This window comes from Geotrypetes seraphini, chromosome 2, assembly GCF_902459505.1.
Source record: "Geotrypetes seraphini chromosome 2, aGeoSer1.1, whole genome shotgun sequence".
Taxonomy (NCBI): Eukaryota; Metazoa; Chordata; class Amphibia; order Gymnophiona; family Dermophiidae; genus Geotrypetes; species Geotrypetes seraphini.
In genome coordinates this window covers 252,585,697-252,598,771 of record NC_047085.1, presented here as the reverse complement: position 1 = coordinate 252,598,771, position 13,075 = coordinate 252,585,697, and the positions used below count along the sequence as shown (strand labels likewise).

The following is a 13,075-nucleotide window of genomic DNA, read 5'->3' as shown; positions in this document are numbered from 1 at the left end:
CTTATGTGAATGAATAATTTATAAATAACTTCAATAAATGATAACCAAGAGCTGCCAGTGTGAAAAGAATCAAGGTAAAGTATTTCTTAATCACCAAAGCTGTATGAATGCTTTGACCATTGTTTTCAAATTTACTCAGTAAAACTCTTAAGAATTTAAAGGAATTAAACCACTTATCTAAGAGCTAGTCCTTTCCCATCAGGACCCGTTTTGCCGACTAAATCGGCTTCTTCTGGGGAAATCACGGGCTAGTTTGAAATTTTAAAGCCAACACTTCCAGAATTCTCAATGCTGTATGCGACTTCAGTAATAGCAACCAAGTTACCGACAGGTCTGCAGCAGTCGGGTTTTACAGTAGTAAAACCTGATTCAAAATAGCAATTGTTAGTGAATCAATCACTTGTCTACTTTGCATGGGGGTTTTACTAATTTGCATAGGAGGATCGGATCAGGTAGGAGATTGATCGGGCAGTTTAGTGAATCGGGTCGGGGAATGATTGCAAAACCAGTAAAACTGGTTTTGCGATCGTTGTTACAGGATTGGTAGGTTTAGTGAATCTAGCCCTTATTCATCAAGATTAAAGTCCCCAGAAATGGTTTTAAAAGAAACATTACAAAAAACCATACAACTTTTATTAGAGATTAATGTAAACAACAAAGGAAAATTTATTGTAATTTTCATTACTTTTAAGCTTGATTGAAGATTAGCATCTGAAATAGAAAAAAAGCAGAATATATGAGACCAGCGCTATCTGTTTGCTACCCCCTCTCTAGAGTACATTCAGCATGCTGGCTAGACTGTTACACAGCTTACCCTTTTTCATACTTGATCCAGATTAATGTTAGTCTCTAGGTTAGTTTATCAAACTATCAGGTCCTTTTACAAAAGTGCACTGCTTGGCAGTGCACTTTTGTAAAAGCCCATGTTTGGCAGGGCTCGGCTCAGCTTTGGGCAGCATAAAGGCTACCGTATTTTTCCCGCTCCATAAGACGCACTGGACCATAAGACGCACCCTAGATTTAGAGTAGGAAAACAAGAAAAAAATTCTGAACCAAATTGTGCAGTCTCCTTTCCTTGCAAGGCTCTGCACCCTATCCCCCCTGTCAGGCTCTGCACCCTGTCCCCCCGTCCCTGACCTGTAACCTGCCACCCCCCTCTGGTGGCTAAGTGGTAGGCTGGGACAGGAGGGATCCTTCCCAGCCAACTAACAGTTCTCCTTCCTCCCCCACTCCTCCTGGTACCCTTTAATAACATGGCCCACCCACTCCTTTTAAAACACCCTCGCTCGCCCACAGTACCTTTTTAAATGCCCCCTGAAATCTGGTGGTCCAGCGGTGTATGAGTCGGCAGGAGTGCGCTGTCTGCGCTGCTGCCTGAGTCTGCCCCGCTTTCTGAATGGCTGTAGTCAATTCTCGCAAGTCCCACAAGAACTGACGCAGCCATTCAGAAAGCGGGACGAGCCTAGGCAGCAGCGCAGACAGCTTGCTCCTGCCGGCCCATACACCGCTGGACTATCAGGATTTGGGGGCATTTAAAAAGATACTGTGGGCGGGTGGGCGAGCGATGGTGATTTAAAAGGAAGGGCCATAGGGCGAGCCATGTTATTAAAGGGTAGCAGGAGGGAGAGGGTTGTCTTCGCTCCATAAGACGCAGCCACTTTTCCATCCCCTTTTTGGGGGTGAAACAAGTGCGTCTTATGGACCGAAAAATATGGTAAGTTGATCCTGTTTTCATCCCTGGGGAGTAGAGCCTGAAATTCAATCTATGGTTGCTCAAATGCTATGAGTACTCATTAAGCACTCCAAGCATTTCATAGTTCAAGATATCCATAGACTCAACCATCCTTTCATCTGCCATGTCCGAGCCATGTCTCTCTTCATTTGTCAGATTAACCAGGACCACAGAAAACGTGACCTGGAACAGCCACTCATGATTCAGTGGCTCTCATTTCTAAGGGTCCTCTGGATCCCAACTGCAGCAAGTATAACACTGGGGTCACAGGGTGAAGTTGTTATATACGCTACCTTAAAATCCATAAGAGTTTGACTGATCTCCCAGGGCATCCTATTATGTCATTTCGAGAATCACTGTCATTTTTTGTGGATCGTTTTTGAAAAGTGAAGTAGTTAAAGTTCCATCATATATTAAAGACTCTTCTCATGTTTTGAATTTATTAGCCAATATAGAGGGTGAGAACTTTCCTTCTGTTGTGGCCTGTTTAGCTGTAGTCTCCATACTTCTCAATTCTGCATTAAATGTGATTAAGTTGGTATTAGATAGAAGAGCAAGACCTCATCTGATTCCTATAGTATTTCTTATGAAATTAACACATATAGCCATGAAAAATAATTGTTTTCTATATGATGGATGATATTTATAAACATCTAGAGCTGCAATGGGTGCAGCTTTTGCTCCGTCAAGTGCAAATTTGTACAAGTCTTGTTTTATTAACCTTTTATTTAGAATATCTATAAATGGTACTGATACATACATTGATGATGTGCTTGTATTATGGAAAGGCAGTGCTGATGAACTGACAGCATTTGTACACTGGTTAAACACTTGTGATGAGCATGTAAAGTTTACTGTGCAGAGCTCAATTTTCTTGATATTAAAATCTACCGAAAGAAATACCATTCTGTCATATGAACTGAAAGGCAGTCTTCCATTCTCTCAATTGTTAAAGATAAGGAGGAATTGTTCCACTGTCTCTGTGATTTGCCTACTGTGTTCTGGGTTGGTCTGAGAAAGCGGTGTGGCCACATTTTGAGCCAGCACCCACCGACTGTAGGGCTATCCCCATTTGGGAAGCACATCTGATTCTCTATAGTGCCACCTAGTGGAGGGCTACTGCTACAGGCCTTGCAGACCCATATGGTTTCAGAAAGTGATTGAGATAAATGTCCATCATAAAAAGGCAAAATAAAAAATAGCAATTAGGGAACAAGACAATCTTAAAAAAAACAATTGCTTTTAATCATATCTATCATAGGAATAAATGCATATCTATCTGTCTATCATAGAAATGCATATCAATCATATCATTCATAGAAATAAATACATATATAATCACATAAAATAATTAAAATCATACAATGCAATAGTTACCAGAGAACAAGGATAGTACTATGATCCAGCAGAAATATCATCCATTATTAATTCATTGCTATAGTACCCACCCTTTCTATGAGGATAAGCAGGTAAGCACAGTTACTTACCGTAACAGGTGTTATCCAGGGACAGCAGGCAGATATTCTTGACTGATGGGTGACGGCACCGACGGAGCCCCGGTACGGACAATTTTAGAGTGATTGCACTCTAAGAACTTGGAAAGTTCTGGTAGGCCGCACCGCGCACGCGCGAGTGCCTTCCCGCCCGACAGAGGCGCGCGGTCCCCAGTTATGATAAGCCAGCTAAGAAGCCAACCCGGGGAGGTGGGAGGGACGCAAGAATATCTGCCTGCTGTCCCTGGATAACACCTGTTACGGTAAGTAACTGTGCTTTATCCCAGGACAAGCAGGCAGCATATTCTTGACTGATGGGTGACCTCCAAGCTAACAAAAAGAGGGATGGAGGGAAGGTTGGCCATTAGGAAAACAAATTTTGCAAAACAGATTGGCCGAAGTGTCCATCCCGTCTGGAAAAAGCATCCAGACAATAATGAGATGTAAAAGTATGAACTGAGGACCAAGTAGCAGCCTTGCAGATTTCCTCAATAGGGGTAGAACGGAGGAAAGCTACAGATGCTGCCATAGCTCGGACTCTATGGGCCGTGACAGAACCTTCCAGTGTCAGTCCGGTCTGAGCATAACAGAATGAAATGCACGCTGCTAGCCAATTAGACAACGTACGTTTAGAAACAGGACGACCCAATTTATTTGGATCAAAGGACAGAAAGAGTTGGGGAGCTGATCTGTGGGGCTTAGTACGCTCTAAATAGTAAGCTAGAGCCCTCTTACAGTCCAAAGTATGTAAAGCCTGTTCTCCAGAATGCGAGTGAGGTTTCGGAAAGAAGACAGGCAGAACAATGGATTGGTTGAGATGAAAATCAGAGACAATCTTAGGGAGAAACTTTGGATGTGTACGCAGAACCACCTTGTCATGATGGAAGATTGTAAAAGGTGGATCCGCAACTAGTGCATGTAGCTCACTGACCCTCCTGGCAGAGGTAAGAGCAATAAGGAAAAGTACCTTCCAAGTGAGGAACTTGAAAGAAGCTGTAGCCAAGGGTTCAAATGGAGGCTTCATTAAAGCGGAAAGAACTACATTGAGATCCCAGATAACAGGAGGGGCTTTAAGAGGTGGTTTCACATTAAAAAGACCCCGCATGAACCTGGACACCAAGGGATGAGCTGAGAGGATTTTTCCATGGACTGGCTCATGAAAAGCCGCAATAGCACTGAGGTGGACTCTGATTGAAGTGGATTTGAGACCAGAGTCTGACAACGAAAGAAGATAGTCCAACAAGGTCTCCACTGCAAGGGAAGTGGGATCATGATGGTGAAGAAGACACCAGGAAGAAAAACGTGTCCACTTCTGATGGTAACATTGCAGAGTGGCCGGCTTCCTGGAGGCATTCAGAATTGAACGAACAGGCTGAGACAAAAGCGAATCACTCGAAGTCAGCCCGAGAGATACCAAGCTGTCAGGTGCAGAGACTGGAGGTTGGGATGTAGAAGGGTTTCCTGATGCTGTGTAAGCAGAGAAGGATACAGTGGCAGAAGAAAAGGTTCTCTGGAACTGAGTTGAAGTAGAAGGGAGAACCAATGTTGCCTGGGCCACCTCGGAGCTATCAGAATCATGGTGGCTCGTTCCCTCTTGAGTTTGAACAAGGTCCTCAACATGAGAGGGAGAGGAGGGAAAGCATACAGGAACAGATTTGACCAATCTAGGAGAAACGCATCCGCTGCTAGACGGTGAGGCGAGTAGAGTCTGGAGCAGAAAAGGGGCAGCTGGTGATTGTGAGGGGCTGCAAAGAGGTCTATCTGAGGAGTGCCCCATTGAGCGAAGATGGACTGAAGAGTTACAGGATCGAGTGTCCACTCGTGAGGTTGGAGAATTCTGCTGAGTTTGTCTGCTAAGGAATTCTTTTCTCCCTGAATGTAAATCGCTTTCAGGAATAGATGATGATTTATGGCCCAAGTCCAGATTTTCTGGGCTTCCTGGCACAAGAGGCGAGAACCCGTTCCACCTTGCTTGTTGATGTAGTACATCGCCACCTGATTGTCTGTGCACAGGAGAAGAACTTGAGGGAAGAGAAGATGTTGGAAAGCCTTGAGGGCATAAAACATCGCTCTGAGTTCCAGGAAATTGATGTGATGCTTCTTTTCCTGGGCTGTCCAAAGGCCTTGAGTTTGGAACTCGTTCAAATGAGCTCCCCAAGCATACGGGGAGGCATCGGTTGTGATGACCAGTTGATGAGGAGGTAGATGGAACAGAAGACCTCTGGATAGATTTGAGGATACCAACCACCATTGTAGAGACTGACAAAGAGATGATGTCACAGATATGTGACGTGAGCAAGGATCCGTCGCTTGGGACCACTGGGTAGCAAGGGTCCATTGAGGTGTGCGCAGGTGAAGACGTGCCAGAGGGGTGACATGCACTGTTGAAGCCATGTGTCCCAATAGTATCATCATTTGTTTGGCAGAGATGGAACTTTGAGGAAGAACCTGTTGACACAAAACTTGAAGAGTGTGGAGCCGGTTGGACGGTAGGAATGCTCTCATGAGGATCGTGTCTAGCACCGCTCCAATGAATTGAAGTCTCTGAGTGGGGATGAGATGAGATTTGGGAAAATTGACCTCGAACCCCAGAATCTGTAAGAACAAGATGGTTTGATTGGTGGCCAGTAGCACTGTTTGAGGAGAATTGGCCTTTATCAACCAATCGTCCAGGTAAGGGAAAACTTGCAGATGATGTGAACGAAGGAAAGCAGCCACCACAATCAGACATTTGGTGAACACTCTTGGAGATGAAGCAAGTCCGAAGGGGAGAACTTTGTATTGGTAATGACAGTGATTGATCATGAAGCGGAGATACTGTCTGGAGGCTAGATGAATGGGAATATGAGTGTAAGCCTCCTTGAGGTCGAGGGAGCATAGCCATTCGCCCTGATTGAGAAGAGGATAAAGAGTTGCTAAAGAAAGCATCTTGAATTTCTCCTTGACCAAGCATTTGTTGAGATCTCGAAGATCTAAAATGGGCCTGAGATCTCCTGTTTTCTTTGGAACTAGAAAGTAACGGGAGTAAAATCCCTGTCCTTTCTGGTCTAGAGGAACTTCTTCTATGGCGTTTAGAAGAAGGAGGGATTGAACCTCTTGTAGCAGGAGAGAGGATTGATGAGTGTTCAAAGCAGACTCTTTTGGCAGACTTTGATCGGGATAAGTCTGGAAGTTGAGAGAGTAGCCGTGGCGGATGATGTTGAGGACCCATTGGTCGGATGTAATGATCTCCCAACGGCTGAAATAATGGGTCAGGCGCCCTCCTATCGGTTGGGGAAGATGGGCAGATGGTGTAATATTGGCTATGCTCAGGAGAAACACGTCAAAAGGGTTGGGTAGACTTTTGAGGTGGTGGAGGTTTCTGTTGCTGCTGCGCCTGCCTCTGAGGCTGACGTTGTTGTTGCTGTCGTTGACGTCTAGGCTGTTGAGTAGCCTGGGGTAAGGGGCGAGCAGCATAGCGGCGTTGGTAGGCCGATTGTTGTCGGAAAGGCCTAGTAGGGGGAGTCTTCTTTTTATTCTTTAGGAGAGTATCCCAACGTGTTTCATGCGCCGATAGTTTCTGTGTGGTGGAATCCATGGAATCACCAAACAGCTCATCCCCTAAGCAAGGTGCATTTGCTAGACGGTCTTGGTGGTTTACCTCTAGTTCTGAGACCCTGAGCCATGCCAACCTGCGCATAGCCACTGACATAGCCGTGGCTCTAGAAGTCAATTCAAAGGTGTCATAAATTGATCTTACTAGAAACTTCCTCAACTGGAGAAGAGAGGAAGTACAGGCATTAAAATTAGATTTTTTGCGATCAGGTAGATATTTCTCAAAAGTAGAAATTGTTTGGATTAAATGCTTTAAATAAAATGAGAAATGAAAAGCATAATTTCCTGATCTGTTGGCTAGCATGGCGTTTTGATATAACCGCTTGCCAAATTTGTCCATTGATTTTCCCTCTCTGCCAGGAGGGACTGAGGCATACACATTAGCTCCCGCTGATTTCTTTAAAGTGGATTCCACTAAAAGAGACTCATGCGGGAGTTGGGGTTTATCAAACCCAGGAATAGGTATCACCCTGTATAAGGAATCCAGTTTTCGAGGGGCTCCAGGGACAGTCAGAGGAGTCTCAAGGTTTTTATAAAACGTTTCTCTCAATATATCATGGAGAGGAAGTTTAAGAAATTCCCTTGGAGGCTGGTCAAAGTCCAATGCATCAAGGAATGCCTTAGATTTCTTTGACTCAGCCTCCAAGGGAATAGATAAAGATTCACACATTTCCTTTAAAAAAGATGGAAAAGATGTGGAATCCAGATGAGAAGAGGGATTTGTAACCAGCCGTTCCTCCTCATCAGAAGAGCATTCACCTTCAGACAGAAAGGGCTCTTCAGAATCTCCCCATAAGTCAGGATCCCTAACCTGAGAGTCACGGTGTCAAGACTCTGGTGTGGAGGGTTCCAGGTGTCGGGTTTTATGAGTAGACTTGCCCGACCTCATGGATACGGTACCAGGCGATGCAACCTGTTGTGCCGGCACCGAGGTTTGTACCGCCTGGTGATGAGATTTTGGTTCTGGAGCTAAAACCGGCATCGAAGTCGATGAGGTGGTAAGAACCGGTACCGATAAAGTGGATGCCGATAAAAGAGGGCGTTCCACCATCGGTACCGGTGGCTCCGACCGGACCGGAACTGGAAGGTTCTGGGGTAAAAGGGCAGGAAGTAGCTGTTGGAGTTGCTCTCTCAGCTGTACCTGCAGAACAGCGGCAATACGCTCGTCCAGCGAAGGCACCGGTACCGCTTTTTTCTTCTGCGGTACCTTGGGTGCCGCTCGACACTCCGACGAAGAACCCGATGTCGAGGGGCTAACTTCGATCGGAGCGGAGCGCTTCCATGGACGCCTCGCGGTCGGCAGGATTGGACTCACTGCAGTGGAGACCGGAGGACGCTCCAGCGGGGAAGGCTTCTTAGCCGGCTTACCTGCTGGATGCGACGCCGGCGCGGTGTCGATGAAGTCGGTGCCGATTGAGATTGAACCGATGTCGGTGCCGGTACGGTGGAATCGGACATCTCGGCACCGAAGAGTAACCGCTGCTGGATTTGGCGGTTTTTAAGTGTTCTTTTTTTCAAAGTTGCACAGCGGGTGCAAGTGGACGCTTGATGGTCGGGACCAAGACACTGCAGACACCAGTTATGCGGGTCTGTCAGTGAAATTGGCCTAGCGCACCGCTGGCACTTTTTAAACCCGGGCTGAGGGGGCATGAAAGTAAAGACAGCCTCTGCCAAATCGAAGGCCGAGGCTTTGATTGTGGCAACAGGCCCCGCCGGGGTGAAACGAATACTGAAAAAAGAAATTAAGTAAAGTGTTTGTTTTTTTTTTTTTAAGAAAAAACAAAAGAAATAAAGAAATCTTTATTTCAAGGGAGGTTTACGCGAGCGGGAAGAGCACACAAAAAAATTTCTTCAACGGCCGTTGAGAAAACGCGTCTTCTTAGCTCCGCGGAAACTAAGAAACTGGGGACCGCGCACCTCTGTCGGGCGGGAAGGCACTTGCGCGTGCGCGGTGCGGCCTACCAGAACTTTCCAAGTTCTTAGAGTGCAATCACTCTAAAATTGTCCGTACCGGGGCTCCGTCGGTGCCGTCACCCATCAGTCAAGAATATGCTGCCTGCTTGTCCTGGGATAATAATCTTTTCACATGTGGTAGCGTCATCCATGAAGCCCGGTACAGGCACATACCAAGTGTACTATCACTTTATATTTTTTGAGGCAGAGATCATATGATGAGCTGAGTGAGACAGTATTTTGTCGGATTCATTTAAACATTTTACGAGCAAAGTTGCTCTAGTCAAAATGGTATCTCGTGAATCTTCTAAAAAACCTGTAAGGTCAAATTCTGTGGGAACAAGTTCTTCTATACCTTTGCTAAGATCTTTAACTATACGCATAAAGTGGATTTGATGAGAGCGTATAGAGCGTGCACAACAGATGTGCTTTATGTAACGGTGCCTGTTAAGATTTTTCAAGACTATTCTGCCTCCCTTTTAGACAGACGCAAGAAATTCTCACCAATCTGTAAATCTCTGTCAAACTATAAACTTTGATTCATGATTCTCTATCCTGCGCTGCCTAAAGTACATTACAATGGGACATGGAATACTTTTGACTCTGAGGATGCAGCGCAGAATTTCCTGCATAGCACTTTGGAACGTTCTACAGAGGACACCTCATCTGCCTTTTTATCTTTTGATGTAGGTGGAAGGCTCTAGAATCATGCATTTGTAGTGTGTGACTACTGGTGATTATCTTTAGATCTGTTCTCACTATTGTTTCTTGTTCTTCTCCCTGGAAAAGCGGAGACTCAGAGGAGACATGATAGAGACCTTCAAGATCATGAAGGGCATAGAGAAGGTAGAAAGGGACAGATTCTTTAGCCTTTTGGGAACCACTAGAACAATGGGGCATTCAGAGAAACTGAAAGGGGACAGGTTTAGAACCAATGCTAGGAAATTCTTTTTCACTCAGAGGGTGGTGGACACCTGGAATGCGCTTCCGGAGGTTGTGATAGGACAGAGTACACTACCGGGTTTCAAAGAAGGATTGGATAAATTCCGGAAGGATATGGGGATTGAGGGATATAGATAGAGGTAGAGATAGGTTATGATAGGGTATAGATAGAAGGATAAAGGGGACTAAAGGGTTTTAGACAAGGATCACATTACAGGTCATGGACCTGATGAGCCGCCGCAGGAGCGGACTGCTGGGCGCGATGGACCTCTGGTCTGACCCAGCGGAGGCAACTTCTTATGTTCTAACATAGAACATATGCGTCCCTGTCCTTATGTTTGCTGCCTTTAGAATCAGGAGGGGGTAGGGGGCCTTCAGTCATCTAGTGTGATCTCCTATGCTCTTATACTGCTTGGTGTGGGAGCACACTAGGTAGCTTGTTTGTTATGGGGAGGGAGGGGAGGCTGTGCACACACGTTTGTTTGATGTAAATGGAGGGCCATGGTCCTATTTTTTTGTTCTGCTTATACTTTCTTTCTGGGTTTGGGAGAAGGCTGGGCACCCTGACTCAGGATTGTTCTGGTTACATCTGAGATGCATCCACTGCTTCCTTGTTGCAGAAAGGTAACGCGCTGTGCCTGGTCTCCTGGAATGTGGCTGCGATAACTTCACCTATTAAGCGTGGTAAGATTTTAGCCACATTGCATAGAAAATGGGCAGACATGGTATGTCTCCAGGAAACTAGACTTACTGAGGCTGAACATAAGAAACTGAAACAGGGATGGGTAGGGGAAATTTTCAGTTCATCACCCTCCCGTGGCAGAGGCAAGGTGGCCATTTTGCTGAGTAAATCTCTTCAAGGGAGGGTGGAACTATTGGGCAGAGATGAGGAGGGCAGAATTCTCTTCCTTAAACTTCAAATTCAGGGTGCCACCTACTTTTTATTGAATCTCTACAGTCTCAACACTTTTTCCCCGGAGTTCTATGATAAAGTAGTGCAAATGTGTTTACCTTATATTGATCATACTATTTTAATGGTAGGAGATTTCAACATGGTTATGTACCCACAATGGGATAGAACTGATGTGCCCCAGGGCAATGCATCCAGGGATTCTCCCTTCTTTCATACCTTCTGTGATACTTTAAAGTTGCTAGAATCTTGGCAGGTTCTCTATATGGACAAGAGGGATTACACCCACATTTTGCAGGCACATGGCACCTACTCCCAAATTGATTACATTCTTCTTAGCATAGATTTACAGATGTGATTTCTGATACTGGGACAGAACGGGACAGAACGGGTCTCGAATCATGCCCTCATCTGGATTGATGTGAATTTGGGCCCCCAATGTCAGTCATAGCGCTGTTGGCACTTTCTTGCTTATCTATACAGTATACCAGTCCTGACTTTAAAACCTATCTACACAAAAAATGGAGCAATTATAAGAGGTATAATAGCGCATACACTCCAGATGCCCTGCTATATTGGCAGGATGCTAAGGTGGTTCTGCAGGGAGATATCATAGCCTATGTGAGTACATGTAATAAACGCTTGACTCAAAGCATACAGCAACTGGAAAAGGAGTTATATAGGGCTAGGAAACAATATGTTCACTCACATCTGTCAAGAAACTACAGATGACACTCTGCAAAGGTGGTTCTGCAAACTTTACTGCATGAGAGAATGCTTATATATCGCCTACATAAACATGGTAAATAGAGTGGGGAAACTTTTGGCTAATTTAGTGAAACAAAGGGGAGGCTCCCACTTTATCCCATCTATGAAAGACAGCCAGGGTGTTAACCATACAGCTACTACTAAGATCTCTGAGCTCCTCTATTCCTATTTTAATCAAGTTTACCAGCAGGGGGAACCTATTAATGCAGCCGATATTGAGATTTATAAGCAAGGGTCAGGTATGCCTCGGTTCTCCCCCAAGGCACTTACAGCTCTAGATGGTCCCATTCAACTGTTTTGGAAGCAACTAAATGTGGTTCAGCCCCGGGCCAGATGGGTTCTCTTACAAGTTCTAAAAGATATTATAATATCAGCTTTGCCAGCTTATTATGAGGGGTGTACAGCATCTGTTTCCTTTCCCCTACATGCTATTGAAATATACATTAGTTTAATTCCCAAGCTTTTAAGCCCATTTCTTTAATCAATGTAGATCTCAAGATTCTTTCCAAAATCTTGGCCAACCACCTATCTCAGCATCTACCTTCAGTGATCCATGATGACTAGATGGATTTTGTCAGAGGGAGGCACTTGGCTCTTAACATCAGGAAACTGCTATTGGCAATGGAATGTTGTCAATAATGTGAGGTCCTGGCTTTCCTAGTTAGTGTAGATGCTGAAAAACCTTTTGATAAGGTGATCAGGTAGTTTTTGTTTTCTACTTTGGAATATGTAGGAATCTCAGCATGGTATTTACAGGCAGCTAAAGCTTTGTATCCACAGGCCTCGCTACTGGTTACTGGCTCTTTCACGCAGACCTTTCCCATACAGGTGGGCACCTGACAGGAGTGTCCGCTCTCTCCTCTCTTATTCTTTCTGGAGTTAGATCCTTTCTTGTGTATGATCCGTTTAGAGGAAGCTGTTCGTGGGGGTCATAGTTTGGGGATGGATGCTTAAAGTATTAGCCTTTGCTGATGATTTGCTCTGCACCCTTACAGTTCAATATTCCTTAGATACTCTTCTTGGGCTGGAATGCAAATATGGCACCCTTTCCGGATTTAGAATAAATGCCCAGAAGTCCAAGGTGCTGCTAGTGTTGGCACAGGTTAGAGAACGATAGCAGGGAAACTTTCCATTGGTGTAGGCTGGGGATACATTAAAATACTTGGGTATCCTGATTCCAGATCGGCTCACTGAACTTTATCGAGTGAATGTGCAGCCCCTTCTACAGGACACTTCTCATAAACTGCCATTATGGTAATCACTTCCCATCTCACTATTAGGACAAGTCCATCAGTTAAACATGATGATAGCTCTGGGGAGGCTTTATAAATTTCAGATGTTACCTGTGTGTGTCTTCAACGCAGGGATGAGGCAACCTTACACAGATTGCTCCAGAAATTCCTGTGGCGTGGTTAAAAAAACCTAGGCTCAATGTGTTCAAAGCAATATTACCCAGGGATAAAGGGGGGCTTGGCTTATTGAACATTAGACATCTGATGATAGCTAGTCACATGAGACATATACATGACTGGTATCATAATTCTACTGTTTTCTCTCACTGATGCGGCCACCAGGCTTGGGAATTAAACTAATGTATGCCTCACTAGCATGTAGGGGACAGGAACCAGATGCTACACACCCCTCTTTGCCTCTGCAATAGAGTAGATACTCTAGATGGTGTGA

At 45.0% G+C, this 13,075-nt stretch overlaps 1 protein-coding gene across 5 annotated transcripts in view; it reads right to left on the bottom strand.

Annotated features, from left to right (window-relative positions):
- Window positions 1-607: 607 nt before the first annotated feature.
- LOC117353437 overlaps window positions 608-13,075 on the bottom strand; it is a 117,877-nt gene continuing 105,409 nt past the window's right edge. For 4 of the 5 annotated variants that reach the window (XM_033929369.1, XM_033929368.1, XM_033929373.1 and 1 more), the window contains one exon: window positions 608-711. In XM_033929369.1, coding sequence (XP_033785260.1) covers window positions 705-711 — 7 coding nt within the window. In that variant the 3' untranslated portion in view covers window positions 608-704. Of the gene's footprint in view, window positions 712-10,338; window positions 10,387-13,075 lie in introns of those variants that run through there. The other variant, XM_033929371.1, reaches the window with a different exon arrangement.